The following is a 14,060-nucleotide window of genomic DNA, read 5'->3' as shown; positions in this document are numbered from 1 at the left end:
TCTTCGCACAGGTCCCATGAGTAAGCAGCATATACATCTTAATATTAGTGGTGCTAATGAGAAAGTGAAATGTTCAAAGGATTCTGCAGGTCCTTCCAACACTCATACACACTTGCAAATTATCTCATAGTATACATAAGTTCAAAATCTCTCGAATTTGAGTATCAATTGAGTAAAGATGCAGAAATGAGTCTTAGCTGAGCAGGCCTAACTATTACCCTGCACTGGCCTGAATGAATTATGCTTTTAGAATATAGCTTGCAGGCAAAGCCCATGTCAGCTCCTCCGAGCCGAAGCAGGATCGGCTTCCATGATAATCATGATACATGCACACAAAACAACCTGTCTGCTTGAAAAGGCAGAAAGTAAACCGAGTCCACGGATGCTGTCGACTCCATACTAAGCCTAACCTAACGTCTTTTCCCCAAGGACCGCGTGATTCTTTTCTAGACTCATTTCAGTTCTGTCCACGCCGGTGGCTCCTTAGAAGTGCTGTGCCTGCGACATGAGATTAATAAATCTGGAAAAGAGCTCGTGGATGCTCTTACTTTGACTTATCATAATCGCTTGCTATACTCTCCGCAATCTTCACGGCCATAGCGTAGAAAACCGTCATGACGTGGGAAGAGACCTGGGTAGGGGGGATAGAGCCATCCACCACCCGCAGACCGTCAACTCCATAGACCTTGGCCTCATTGTTCACGACGCCGCCCAATTCTTTCTTCATCATGCTGCACGTTCCGACGCCGTGATAATTGGCCCGGAAGTTCTGCTTCACATATTTCACCCAGTCTTCCAGATCCGCGTCGCTGCACAGTAGCTTCCCGGGGATTGTCTCGCGGTCGTAGTATTTTGCCATGGTGCCGGAGCGAGTCAAATCCCGTGCGAGCTTGGAGGCTGCCGCCTGGCCATACTGATCCAACGGATTCTCGAAGTAGCGAGGGTTGTACTCGAAGCTTCGCAGGTAGGGGTCGTTGTCGAGGATCTTGACGTATCCGCGCGTGAAGGGAATCAAATCCCACAGGTCAAAGTGGATGCGGTCGTCGGTGTCCAGAAATAGTTCCGCATACGAGACGTTGTTCGGGCCCAGGAGCCAATTCCGATAGTTGACGTACTGGAGGAAAAGCGCGTCCGGGTCGTGAAATCCTCCCCCGGCGACGGCTTCCACGGCCCAGCTGCGCAACGTGTTATTGCTACGAAGTATGTTTTTGAATATCTCCGCATCATCTCCAAAGACCTCGTCGAAGGTGGCGAAATACGCGACTTGGCCTTGTCCATAGCCCTCTTTGGTTGTGGTGGAGACAACGGACGTGGTCGTCTGATCCTGCAGGTTGAGGCCCACTGGAAGGTCAACCTTTTGGTGGATTCGAACTTGGTCCTGTTCGAGGACACTCTTCGGGCCGATGCCGGAATATTGCAGGATGAGAGGCGAGATGGTGGAGCCCGCGGCGAGGAGGACTTCGTGCGATGCGCTTACATTGAAATTCCAACCCTGCTTAGTGTGGGTACCGAACTCGACCCCTGCTGCTCTATACGTTGCTTTACCAGCCTCTCCCGTCCTGGGCACGGTGGTATTCAGATTGACTCGGCCAACAAGCTGACCTGTCAGGACTGTGATGCGGTCCCTTTTCGCATGGTCGTCGAGAATAGGATCCAGCCACGCTCGCGCCCCATCGGCTCGAGTCTGATTCTTGTACAAAGTATTGAGGAACATGGAAACACCGTGTGGGACACCGCAGCAAAGGTCGGATCTGTTGGGCGCACCCGTGAGGTCATACGCGGTGGTCATCAGGGCTTCTATCAAGGGGGACCAGGGTCTGTTTCGATCTCGCGCTCCCGCCTGGACATTGCCCGGATGTGCCCCCTGGTTGTGGCAATTCTTGTCATAATGGTGAAGATGTTTGGGGGTTACACCTGAACCGGCTGCTGTCGGATCTCGAGGATCCTCAATCTCATCCATTTTCTCTTTCAACGCATTCCAGTTCCAGCCTTCGTTCCCGAAGACCTTTTCCCACGAATCGACCTGGTCTTTGTGAGGACGCGTCCACGTCCCGCCGTTGATCAGCGTTGACCCGCCTAGACCATTGCCGGACCGGATGATTTCCACGCGATTGTGGATCTGGGGGTTGGTCTCGTAGGCGTGGTCGACACTGCTGCCAAAGATCTGACCGTAGGTGTTCAGATCATCGATGATGGGGCCGTACTCGGATCCGTAGAACCCGCTTTCGATCACAAGGACGGTGATCTTATCCGAATGCTCGAGAAGCTTGGCCGCAATGGTTAGACCCGTGAGACCGCCGCCGGCAATCACATAGTCGTAGGTCCGATTAGCAACATGCAGAGGATTGCTGATGACCCCTTTCACACATTCGGGGAGGGTGGTGGTGCTGGAATCGTCCTCATCGAGGGGAACCTGAGGTGAATGGGGGTGAAATGGCTCGGAGAATACACTGGCAGCCAGAACAGACCAAAGTATGTAGTGGTGCATCATGATGATGTTCGGGTCATGAAAGATGAACAGAGTTGATCAATTCCTGTGCAGAGGAATCCAACAGTTGCGGTCTACTGGATATAATATAGCCGTGTCGCCTAGACACGAGCACAGCTCTTCCACGGCATTTTTAGCAGAGTGTCCGTCCGAAAGCAGCTCTTTGCGAGAAGCTGGAAGTGGTCATTATTACCTCATGGCTCAAGGCTCATACCAAGGGCAACTGTATGCTACCAGTAGTACAATTGGCAAAGTGCCTAGCTGGACTGCGACTCTTTCTGCAAACGGTCTACAAGACTTGCGAGATAGTCATTGTTACCTTCTGTCTGCAGGCCCAGAATATGGCCAACGACATTACATCAATGATATTAACACGAAAGGACCTGCCCGGATTGAGGATGCTTGCAGCAATTATCCACCCGACCTTCGAAAGGATTCTTAAGGCCTCGTCTTCCAAGGCCGACACCGTGGGCGATAAGATAACATCATCGACTTGATTCTCGAGGAGGCTGTCTCGGATGGAATCTTTTCCGAGAACGATGCACAAGGCCGTCGAGCTGATCATTACTGCTCGATTCCCCCACGGCAGAAACCATGGGCGGCTGCATAACATCAACGATCTCGTTGCTCAATAGCTCAGCCTGACTGGTTAGTTCTGTCGGAAGATTTCTATTTGGTTCCACGGGCCTTTCCAAGGACTGCTCAAACGTCAGATTTCTGGCCCACATTCTGACAGTCTGACAGCAGAGCCAAGCTGCGGCTTCTGCGGGATCCTTCCGAGCTTGGTTAGATTTAGTATATATGAGTAAGGTAGTATGCATGTGGGGAACCGTTGTAATGCGGTGTAGCTCATTGGATCTGTGGGAACGTTGGTGGAATCGAAAGTGGTGAGTTACATTGGGGGAGATTGGGGAAAGTAGGGCAATGGAAGCCAAATACGTCACTGTCACCACTTTGTGATATGCGCTCTCCGCATGCGGCCAGCGGTCAGCCCCACTGCACCACCTGCACTATTATCTCAACACTATAGCTATCTACACCAGTAAACAATCAATTTTAGCAATAACTCCCGGGCATCACCTTATGTTGATCTGTTAATCTATAAAGTGGCCTTGGGTGCCCATCCAGGTATCGATACTTGTTCTTCAGATTACCTTCCCAGCACTGATCGAACCGTCAGAGTCACAATGGAGCGCAAGGTAAGGGACCTACACAGTAAACGACATCCTGATGCTAACACCATTTCCCATGCATCGCAAGACACTGCCAACCAGACCCAACCCTACTATGGCCCAGGGTAAAGCAGGAATCAGTCCAAGTGCTAATCTGATGGGCTGATGAATCTTTGACACAGACTTCGCTCCTGACGCCGGGCGGATTCCTCCTGCACCCCAGTCACGGGGTTATTTCACCATGGCAAATGGTCCGTTGCGGCCCAGATTTCTTTGACCGCAATATATCATATCTGACTCTCTCCAGGCTGTCCGTTGCAGGATCCGCTACTGACAGAAGGGACCCGCGACAACACCGCCCCGAACATCAAGACCTCCCAACTGATCCAGGATCTGAATGTTCTTGACACGATAGCCCACATTACGCACGAGCGGATCCCGGAAAGGTAAGTTTCCTATTCTCGTTCAGCTACTCAGAAGAAGAGGTTGTCTAAAAAGCCTCTCATCACAATAGATACGTCCATGCAAAGGGCGTAGGCGCTTTCGGTACATTTGAAGTCACGAACAAGGACTTCAAGGTAAGCGATTACTCGGACGCAAAGTTCCTGAGTGAAGCAAACAAAAAAACACGGCTTTTTGCTCGATTCTCGACCGTTGCGGGGGAGAAAGGCTATCCAGACACGGTCCGAGACCTTAAAGGTCTCGCCTTCAAGCTCTACACCGAGGAAGGAAACCTTGACTGGGCCTTTCTGAATCCTGTAAGTCTGATAATATACCTATGTAATAGACTGTGCTCCGGCTGATTTGAGCAAAGGAAATCTTCCCCATCAGGGACCCCTCTAAGTTCCCCTCTCTCGTTCATGCCTCAAAGCGTTGCCCTGCAAGTAACCTGCCCGATGCCACCATGGTAAGCAATTTCCTCGCATGTTCTATATACCTCAGTGACTAAACACAGACCAATAGTTTTGGGAGTAAGAAACATTTCCCCGGTTCACAATCGGTTGTTTTGCTGATGCTGGGTAGCTACTTCAACAACCATCCGGAGGGTTATAATGCATTGATGAGGATCTTCAGTGATGAAGGTACCCCAGTGTCGTACTCTGCTCTCCAGGCCCACAGTGTCCATTGTTATACATTTACCAAATGGGTGGTGAGATTGCTATTCCCTGAGAAGCGTGGTCCAGTTACTGACAAGATGCAAATTGAAAAAGAAGGGGAGTGGTCACGACCAGGGACAATGGAAGCATACCCTAGTTCGGATTAAGCTAGTACCAGACCGAGTGATAGATCCTGCTAAGGACTACTTCGACCTGGCAGGGGCAGTGGCCAAGGCTGGTGCCGACCCAGACTGGCTGACTCGTCGCCTGTATTGTGAGATTGATGCGGCGAGGAAGGGCGACCCAGGCTGCCAATTTCCAGCCTGGAAGGTCATGGCACAACTAGTTCAAGACCCCAGCCAAAGTACTGTGAATATCTTTGACTCCACTAAAATTCTCTCGGAGAAAACTTTCCCATGGAAGGAGTTTGGCAAGATCACCTTGACTGAGTGTCCCCAGAATTTCTTCACGCAGGTGGAACAGGCCGCGTTCAACCCGGCAAATGTCGTACCAGGATGGGATATCTCTCCTGATCCTCGTACGTGAAAACCTGTCGCATTTATACGATCAGCGCTGATTGGCAACCTAGTACTTCAAATCCGGCTGTTTGCGTATGGGGAGACACAGAGATATCGTCTAGGCGTGAACAATGACCAGCTACCGACTAATAGGCCATGCTCATATGTCTACAGCCCCACTAGGCGCGATGGAGCATACAACATGACGAACTACGCCAACGCGCGCAACTACATTGTGCCTGGTGATAATTCTCACCCACCCCAAAACTACAATACCAGCTTTTTGCAATGGTCTGGTAGCCTGGAACGCTTTAAAAGCGAGATCAATTCCGTCGATTACCAGCAATGCAATGACCACTACTTGGGTCTGAGTGAAACTATGCGGAAACATTTCGTCGACAACGTTGTGGCTTCCTTGTCGACAGCCACTAAGACTCAGCAAGACAAGGCTCTAGGTCAGTGGACTCTTGCTGCAATCTCTCCGCAGCTAACACCTTCCTGAACAGATATATTCGAGAAAATCAATCACGATCTTGCCGAAAGTATCCGGAAGGGTTTAATGTCGACGGTCGAGAAGAACAAAAGGCTGGCACAGGAAACCCTGGGCATCGTCGCAGGGGCAGAAGAACCTCACGAGACCCCCAGTTATGTTCCGCCTACGACCCCGAATCCTGCAACGGGCGCGGTGCTCAATGCTTACCGCAATGTGTGATCAAGACTGAAGAGACTGGACTGTGGGTTATTTCAACAATGCCCCTAGTGGTTGTACTATCTGGTGTTCGCCGGATTGTTGCCGTCACTCACTCCCGCTGATGAAATAGTTATTTATATAAAACTATAGTATTTACTTTTTCTCATGCATCACGTGACCCGGTTTTCCCTGGCCCGTACGATAACTCATTAACCTGACGGAAGGTGTAGAAATTTCTTTTCACCTGACCTGACTTTATTTATTATTAGCCAGGCCAGCCTGAAGGTCTGATGTGGTGATGCTGTTTATAAGGCTTGAGGGGAAAAACGTGCTTCTGATACTATATCCCTTTCTTGATAAATCGAATATAGTCTGCAGAAGGTGAAATATAAATAAGGGTCTCTCCACACAGTTATTGTAGATACGCTTGACCTTGTACCTTTTCCAAGACCAACACTCTCCATTGTGGAATTTACTATCGAAGCTTCATCCCTAAATTGGTAAATATACTCTTCACACATGAGTACGCATCCAGCCCCATCTCTCCCAGCTCCCGCCCAACGCCGCTCTGTTTGTAACCTCCAAAAGGCGCTCGGTTCATTGTCAATAGCGCTGTTAACAAACACCGAACCAGCCTGGATCTTGCGAGCAACTCGAGGACCCCTCTTTATGTCCTGTGTGAACACAGCTCCTGCTAAGCCAAAAATGGTGTCGTTCGCTCGGCGAATAACCGCCTCCTCTGTTGCCAATCGGCACACCACCACGACAGGACCAAAGATTTCTTCTTGGTAAATGGTCATGCTGTCTGTGAAATTAGTGAAAACCGTTGGGGGCACGAAGTAACCTTTCTCTGGAGTATGAAAGGTCTGACTGTAACCCAGGAGAAGTGTAGCGCCCTCCTTATTACCCGCCTCAATGTAGCTGAGTATTCGCTCCTGCTGCAGCTTACTGACCTGTGGCCCATGGGTGACACCCTCAGAGAACGGACTTTCTATGATAGTGTTTTGCTGGACATGCCGGCAATATTTCTCCAGGGAATGAGTATCGATCGCCTCCAGTACAAAGACACGACTGGTAGCCGTACACACTTGACCCTGATTACTCATGATCCCAAGATGGGCCCAGGCTACTGCTTGGTCAAGATCCGCGTCGTCGAATATAATCAGAGGAGATTTCCCGCCTGTCACCAGAGTAATATTCTTCAAGGTCCCTGCGGCATGCTTCATTACCCCCGTTCCAGTGCCTGTGCCTCCGGTGAAAGCAATCTTGTCAATGCCCTTGTGTGAGGCTATAGCTGCGCCGACCTCACTGCCGTAGCCATGGTGGATGTTCACGACGCCCGGGGGAAAACCAGCCTGTTTGATGAGCTTGGCAAGAAACAAGGCACTGAGAGGGGTCTGCTCAGCGGGTTTGAGAATCATGGTGTTTCCGCACTGAACGAACAAGCTTTGATCTAATTCCGAACCACATAGAACGAACCCCTAATCCGGACGACTTAAGCACTTAAAAGGGTGTCTTGGTCGGTACCACCTTCGACAAAAAACGCAAAAGCAGGCAGGAGACAGCCCTGCAGAGATGGTATATTGATTGGTCTGTTGTGCATCTCGAAAGCTAACACAGCCTGCTGTAGAAATGGCCGAACACGATTACACGGTAGTACATGCTGAAAGAAAGGGTGAGGGGAGAGTCTGCCCTATTGCTTGTTAGATGGTTTCGCGCCAGCTGTTCGAAGTGGTAAACTCACCGGGCCGATAATGCGACTATAGCCAGAAGTAAATAGGCTGGAACTCGACCCTGGCGTTGTTCTTGGATGATAGTGTGATGGTGGAAGAAGTATACTGCTTGGTGTGGACCAGCTTGAGGTAGAGATCAGCAAGCTCATTACATACATCTTGGGGTAGCTTGTTGTAGAATGTTTGGTCGCTCTCAGGCTGTAAATCAGGATTCCTGCTTATTGAAACTGAAACCGACAAGGCCTGAAGGTCACACAGCCAATTTTTCGAGCTACATAGGTGACCTGGCTTCCCTGGTGCGAGGACCATGCATTTGCGCTTGCGGAAGCTAAAGATGATGCATGGCCTGTAAGTAATTTGATGGAAGGAATGGCACGGGAGAGTCGTGAGAATTGCTAACCGACATGATGAACAGGCAGACGTTGGCCGCATCTTCCTCGGAGATCAATTGTGGTCTATTGTTTGTGATGAGATTGTTATGACTCCGAAGATACAAGCCATAGCGAAGTATTGAGTATTTTTGCCGAGGGTTAATTCGACACCTCGACGCCTCAGGTTGCATCTGGGAGATGTTCGTTATTTTAGTGGTGCGACCCGATCATGTTAGTAAGAAAATAGATCACGTGAGTTGCGGCTCCCGGTAGTCTATCCTCTTTTCTTATATACTTCTATCAGATCTTCAACAGCAGCTCCTATGGCTCGGCAATTACGTGGACTACTGTTAGGTCATACCAGCTGTCAGGAAAGACTCTGTCACCTGTAGATACTCGACACCTTGTAAGCTAGTTTACCGCAAGTGCCTGGAGTCTTCACTGCCTGCGAGATATATCTTGTTTCAAGTACTGGTTCTTATACTTAATCATATGGCATCTAGTCACAGAACTATAAAAAGAAACGTCCATTCCCTGAGGCCCAAACTCCCGGAAAGCCGTCCTGTTCGTCGGAGTGCCTGGAGGATCAATCCGAAAGATTGCATCAGCGACGGTAAGATAGGCTTCATACCCGACCTCATCCGCATCCAGAATGTCATGATGATTGTGGCCTCCTTTGCCGGTTCCGTCTAAAGCAAGACAATGCGTATGCTCCAACCGCAGGCCAAGAATATCCGAATCCGTGCTATGCAGGACGGGCAGGCAGACAATCGAAGCTGGACAGATCTGATACCGAAACCAATCCTCCTTCAACTGCTGCTGGTTTTGAAATGGAAGCTGCTTGGGCTTGGGGGAGTCAGGCATGACGTGGAGCTTGACCCGACCCGTTTTGATTAAGAAGACTCCACCAAGGCTCACGAGTTCGCAGCACCGTAGAAGTCCAACAGGCTTTTGCGAATACAGGTGGTGAAGTTGAGTATACCTGTGCGCTTCTGTGCAGTAACCTTGAACACCGGGTCTGACTCTCCGTCTGAAGCGAACAGGTTCAGCATCATCGCACAACTTGTGCGGTTGGTGATCTCACTCGTAAAAACAGGTCGAGAGTCAATTAACTGATCTGTCTCAACCTGGATAACGCGAGAGCCGTTTTCAATGTTTAATGATGAAGGGTTGAGAAAGTCCCACTCGCAGATCAATGCCTCACGCTTGTCCTGCTATCTCGTGGCGATTGTGCGCGATTTTTCAGTTATGGTTGCTAAGTTTGAAGCTGACAAGCTTCCCCATTCTTGGTGGCTTCCTGATTCTCTGCGTTCCTCTTGTCTCCGACACGAGTGAATGATAGGGAGGCTTATGATATTAGGGACAAAGATAAATCTTATCCTTGGGCCCAGCTCACAAGCACTCAGTGACTATCGAGCCAAATATGCAACTAAGCCGACTAAATGTGGTTACTATACAATTACCCGCCGGCGAATTTGTTTCTCGGGACTAATCTCACGGTTGCGCGAATCGGTCCAGCGCTAAACCCCTGTTGTGCTTATCGAAAACTGAGACATCAGACTTGGTTTGTCTAAAGCAGGGAGGTACAGTGATTTAGTTCAGCCTGAGCACTATTCTTACCTGATCAAGTACTAGTAGATACAATTCTTGCAACATTTGATTCGCTGACTAGTACCACAAACCCGGGTTGGGCTGGATGCCCACTTTCTCACAATGATCATAGTACAGTTTCGCAAAGCTGAAGATATCCATCGTCTGCTTGAGCTGATCATTATCGTCGAAGAACTCAATACTTCCATTGATGGTAAACACCACTTCCGACCCCCCACTGATGTACAGCGTATGGATGGTGCCCGGGTTTTCCACCACGTAGTCGCCTGGGTGAGCAATCCATTGATACCTACAATATCCAGAAGAGAACAGTTAGCAAGTCTGTAGTGTACCACGCGCTTGAGATTATTCCGTCGAATAGGGTCCAAGGGTAGTGTCTCTTTGCGCACTCTTTGTATCTCCAACTTCCTGCCACCGTCACAGCTGTGACCGGTCCGCGATGACGGTGTTTCCCAAGGCAAGCATCGACAGGGGATCGGAGCCCAACAACGAATTGCCCACTGCGGGCTTCGAAGCGATAGGGTTTCAATTCAATGGTGCCCACCCAAGGAAGCCAGCAAGTATCGTTCTTTGCATTGATGTACACGTCCGGTGCAGTATGAAGTGCCACAAATTGGGTTTCAGGGTCGTCCTTGACCGAGGGAACGGAGACATGATCTGCCATGCTTTGTTGATCGTGGGCGTGTTCGCACTGGGTTTGTTGTCGGTCCCCAAATATATAGTGGCGGTGGGGGTAGATGAGGACAGATTGTTCATAGGATGGAGCAGTCAGCGGAATGGACGGACGGGACTAGATTTTCGGGCCCAAAGCAAGAAGGTCTCCCTCGACGAGCGAGATTTTATAGTCTCCTTTGCTTCATGTATTGTACTACTGCCATGAGTCACAAGATGCGAAATGCGGGGTGAAGTCCATGCGGGGTTTAGAAACACGTGGCGCGCCTGGACTGACTATTCAGATCTCCCTCTTCTAATCACCTAAGTCTCGCAATTGAGGCATCAATACGAGCTCTCCCTAGAAAGAATTTCCGCTTTCTTTTTTTCTTCTTTTCCTTGACAGACTGCGAGGGCGTAGGTCGGTTCGCATCATTATCACTCAGTTAAATTTCGACGGGCCGTTTTGCTAACAGGCAGAGAAGGCTGTTGTGTTGGAAAAACTCATCGGAGCAAGGGACCCCAGTAATCTTTTCCAATCATCACCTTGAGCTTCGAATAACTAACGTACATCAGTCCCCATAATCTAGCGGGTTTATTATGAATATTATGAACTCAAACATGGGTACGATAATTTCGTCCTATCATATCGCTTCAAGAGGTAGGCCCACACCTCCGCGGAAATGCGGGGAAAAGAGACAGCAACTCCTTGGTTGAGTTGTACGTCCTTAAGAGTTTAGCCTGTCGCTGCGGAATAGGTTGGAAAGCATCCGGAATAGTGCGACGTCCACCGGGCGTCTAATATTGCCCTTTGCCAGACAGTCTCCGGAAAGCCAACAGTAGGACATTCCATATCCATTGAAACCTGCAGCAATCCACTCTCCTTGCCCTGCACGCCTGGTCATAGCGGTGGAAAGTTGACCAACTATCGGAAAGCTATCGGCAGTGAGGCCCATGATCCCCGTCCACGCTGATACCGCCCGGCTCACCTCGGGACTCTGGACTCCCATGGAGGAGCAAAGCAGGCGTTTACGTGTATGATAGAGCTTCCGAGTAGCGCTGTGTCGTTGCCTGTGATCGCCCCCTGGGCATCTCTTTGGTCGCCGCCAACGAAGAAGTACCCAAGGGTTTTTCTTTGGGTGCAATAGGCCATCCTGTCGGCGGTGGTCCCTGTTGTGGGATCAAATATTGGGGTATGCACAGATGTCCACGATCGTTTGTCACCGCAGTTCGGGCGCTGGTCCTGTGTGTCTTGGACAGTCATCATGCCGCGCAGGGTTTACAGGGCCCCTCTCAATTTCGGGATGAGACGGCCAGTATGACCATTAGTACAGTAGACTACGGTCTTGGTGCGAATGGTCCCACGAAGAGTATGTACCAGATAGAAGCCAGATATGTCGGCAGAGACTGTAAGAGCAGGGGTGAAGGTTTTAATTCCAAACCGAGGATACTGCCCTCATTAGCTGCTGAAGTTCTGCGGTCATCAGGCAATAAGGCCACAGTGCTGCACCCCGCATCAAGATCGCTCCGACTGCTCTATATACCCTGCATCCCTAAATGAGTTGGGAATCCAGGTAAACTATCTCTCCAAAAGATCAAGGGGAAGGTGGAGAGCTTATTTCAACTTCCTGTGCGCCTGTGAGCATGGCGTATAGTGCATAAACCATTGGGCAGTCCGCCTTGAGTTGAGCCACGCTGGATAACATGGCATTGAAAGAATCATGGTCGAAGTACGCTCGGACTTTCTGTATATCGCGATATTCCGCCTCCTCTTTCAGCCTAACGTCATTAACCAACTGTTGCATCCTCTCCACATTGTTGAAGGTAAGTTGAATCACCTGACGCGCCTGTTCGGGGCCCAGGGCCTGTCGCCAGGAGGCATTGTTCTCGGCCGCATTGGACACAAGCTGTCCGCCATTACGACCAGTCGCTCTGTTCCAGAGCAATCGGGCTTCTAGCATGCACACTTGCACTTCTCCATCATCGTTACTCTCCAGCAGCTTGTAGGGGCGGCGCTTGACAGACTCGGGCTGCCGAGGGCGATGAGCGACTCTGCCGGGAGTAGATCCCTAACTCCGCTCAAAGCAATTCTACCAAACTTAAAGCGGTTGACTAAGGACTAGTGGATTAACTATTTTGCCCGCAATCCGGGAGACCGGACTTGGAAGTCCATACCACCGACCTCGGACCGGAAACCCAAAAAAAAAGAGAAAAAAAAAAGAGTAATTGATTATATCATCAGCCAAAGAGGCTCCAGTATCAATCGCCGATAGATTAAAAGTGCATACCGCGAGAAAATCTTCCGTCCCCTTCCTTTACCACTGTCACTATTAGTACTCCTTGTACCATCTCAATAAAATCATCAAGTCACCATACCACCATGTTGAATGAAATCGATAGCCTCGAAATTCACTGCATCGTCAACGATGAACTCGATCCCATCACCCCGAGCATGAATCCCGCAGTCAAGGTCGCGAGTCAGTTCATGGGCATTCCGCTTTCGCCGCTACCATCGGGTACCCAGCGTGATGGTGCCACCATGGAGATGCGCATGGACAATATTTGTTGTGCAGCGCACGGTATCTCGCTTCTCCTGGTGCGTCCTGTTCACTTCCTGCCGAGGAGACCGATGTACTTACTGAACCACGGGGCCGCAGATTGCGACCAAGGGCGAGAAGAAGCATGTGCTGCTCTTCGATGCTGGACCGGAAGGTGCGGTGTGGGAACGCAATTCGCGAAGGTTGCGGTCGCAGATTGACCAGATCGAGCATATCGTGCTATCCCACTACCATCGTGATCACTCGGGTCAGTCTCGGTGTTCCAGGAGTTTCCTTTGACGTGAATTAACCTCGTCCAGGGGGTCTGGTGCGTGCGATTGAGATGATTCAGGAAAAAAGGATCGACCGCGATCGGGTCGTGATGGATGTGCATCCCAACCGCCCGGATTTCCGCGGTGTACAGGCGCAGCAGCCGCTCTCACTGGAGGCTGATCCCTCTTTCGAGGAGCTTGCGGCAGCAGGGGCACAGGTCGTCAAGAGTGACCAACCCCACACCGTCCTGGATAATTTCTTCATGGTGTCCGGCGAAGTTCCCCGCAAGACGACCTATGAGGATGGCATCCACGGCGGCCTGCGCTACGACGCCGCCAAGGCGAAGTGGGAGGAGGATACTTTGATCATGGAAGAACGCTACGTAATGTGTAACCTCAAAGGTAAGTCAGAGCAGTAGCCACACCTACATTGTGGACTGACTCATAGCTGATGGTTTGTTTGGCAGGAAAGGGATTGGTCCTCTTCACCGGCTGTGGCCATGCGGGCATTGTCAACACCTGCCGCGACGCCATCGCGCTGGGTCAAGGCGTGCCCTTGTACAGCGTGGTGGGTGGGTATCACTTGGCTGACGCTAGCGACGAGAAGCTTGAAGCAACGATGAAGGATTTGAAAATGTTTGACCCCAAGGTCATGCTGGCCGGCCACTGCACTGGCTGGCGGTTCAAGTGCTTGATTGAGCGGGACATGCCTAAGTGCCTGGTTCCGTGCTTTTCGGGCAGTCGGTATTCATTGTAAGATGACTATCTTGACTTTTGCGGGTTGGCCTGGCTATTTCACGATCAGCGCGTTTCAATTCATGTCCCAGAGGCATCCATCCCAGGAAGGGCCAATCAGCGAGGACTGTATGGCTCAGGCCCAAGTCTTTGTATCTTATTTGTAAGGGCAGAATTTTGAACA

At 50.4% G+C, this 14,060-nt stretch overlaps 8 protein-coding genes across 8 annotated transcripts; 2 read left to right on the top strand and 6 right to left on the bottom strand.

The window, feature by feature from the left end:
- Positions 1–544: 544 nt before the first annotated feature.
- On the bottom strand, positions 545–2,491 carry BO97DRAFT_465424 (GMC family oxidoreductase; the record flags this gene model as incomplete). The annotated part of the gene is made up of 1 exon (XM_025699550.1): positions 545–2,491. The coding sequence occupies one exon, from the start codon at positions 2,489–2,491 to the stop codon at positions 545–547; it is 1,947 nt and encodes a 648-aa protein (XP_025546087.1).
- Positions 2,492–3,662: 1,171 nt separating this feature from the next.
- On the top strand, positions 3,663–5,777 carry BO97DRAFT_465420 (catalase; the record flags this gene model as incomplete). Its single annotated transcript, XM_025699549.1, has 8 exons — positions 3,663–3,911; positions 3,968–4,106; positions 4,175–4,418; positions 4,475–4,567; positions 4,624–4,631; positions 4,684–4,807; positions 4,893–5,295; positions 5,347–5,777. Exons 1-8 carry the CDS (start codon positions 3,902–3,904, stop codon positions 5,775–5,777), a joined length of 1,452 nt encoding a protein of 483 aa, XP_025546086.1. The 5' UTR covers positions 3,663–3,901.
- Positions 5,778–6,441: 664 nt separating this feature from the next.
- BO97DRAFT_438809 (ALDH-like protein) lies at positions 6,442–7,387 on the bottom strand (the record flags this gene model as incomplete). The annotated part of the gene is made up of 2 exons (XM_025697932.1): positions 6,442–6,557; positions 6,598–7,387. 2 exons carry the CDS (start codon positions 7,385–7,387, stop codon positions 6,442–6,444), a joined length of 906 nt encoding a protein of 301 aa, XP_025546085.1.
- A 144-nt stretch (positions 7,388–7,531) lies between these two features.
- On the bottom strand, positions 7,532–8,254 carry BO97DRAFT_275804 (uncharacterized protein). Its single transcript, XM_025691024.1, has 3 exons — positions 8,100–8,254; positions 7,711–8,027; positions 7,532–7,659 (listed from the first exon to the last, which is right to left on the bottom strand). The coding sequence occupies exons 1-2, from the start codon at positions 8,129–8,131 to the stop codon at positions 7,727–7,729; spliced, it is 333 nt and encodes a 110-aa protein (XP_025546084.1). The 5' UTR covers positions 8,132–8,254; the 3' UTR covers positions 7,532–7,659; positions 7,711–7,726.
- Positions 8,255–9,729: 1,475 nt separating this feature from the next.
- On the bottom strand, positions 9,730–10,459 carry BO97DRAFT_401059 (2,4'-dihydroxyacetophenone dioxygenase family protein). The gene is made up of 2 exons (XM_025694325.1): positions 10,071–10,459; positions 9,730–9,970 (listed from the first exon to the last, which is right to left on the bottom strand). The coding sequence occupies exons 1-2, from the start codon at positions 10,343–10,345 to the stop codon at positions 9,739–9,741; spliced, it is 507 nt and encodes a 168-aa protein (XP_025546083.1). The 5' UTR covers positions 10,346–10,459; the 3' UTR covers positions 9,730–9,738.
- Positions 10,460–10,836: 377 nt separating this feature from the next.
- On the bottom strand, positions 10,837–11,811 carry BO97DRAFT_465408 (uncharacterized protein; the record flags this gene model as incomplete). The annotated part of the gene is made up of 2 exons (XM_025699548.1): positions 11,322–11,811; positions 10,837–10,918 (listed from the first exon to the last, which is right to left on the bottom strand). Exons 1-2 carry the CDS (start codon positions 11,597–11,599, stop codon positions 10,837–10,839), a joined length of 360 nt encoding a protein of 119 aa, XP_025546082.1. The 5' UTR covers positions 11,600–11,811.
- A 116-nt stretch (positions 11,812–11,927) lies between these two features.
- Positions 11,928–12,293, bottom strand: BO97DRAFT_429794 (uncharacterized protein; the record flags this gene model as incomplete). Its single annotated transcript, XM_025697390.1, has 1 exon — positions 11,928–12,293. One exon carries the CDS (start codon positions 12,291–12,293, stop codon positions 11,928–11,930), a length of 366 nt encoding a protein of 121 aa, XP_025546081.1.
- Positions 12,294–12,660: 367 nt separating this feature from the next.
- On the top strand, positions 12,661–13,898 carry BO97DRAFT_401055 (MBL fold metallo-hydrolase; the record flags this gene model as incomplete). The annotated part of the gene is made up of 4 exons (XM_025694324.1): positions 12,661–12,928; positions 12,990–13,137; positions 13,190–13,543; positions 13,609–13,898. The coding sequence occupies exons 1-4, from the start codon at positions 12,713–12,715 to the stop codon at positions 13,896–13,898; spliced, it is 1,008 nt and encodes a 335-aa protein (XP_025546080.1). The 5' UTR covers positions 12,661–12,712.
- Positions 13,899–14,060: the final 162 nt, after the last annotated feature.

Source organism: Aspergillus homomorphus (assembly GCF_003184865.1).
Source record: "Aspergillus homomorphus CBS 101889 unplaced genomic scaffold BO97scaffold_80, whole genome shotgun sequence".
Taxonomy (NCBI): domain Eukaryota; kingdom Fungi; phylum Ascomycota; class Eurotiomycetes; order Eurotiales; family Aspergillaceae; genus Aspergillus; species Aspergillus homomorphus.
The sequence above is the reverse complement of the archived record's forward strand: the minus strand, read 5'-3'. Positions and strand labels throughout refer to the sequence as shown.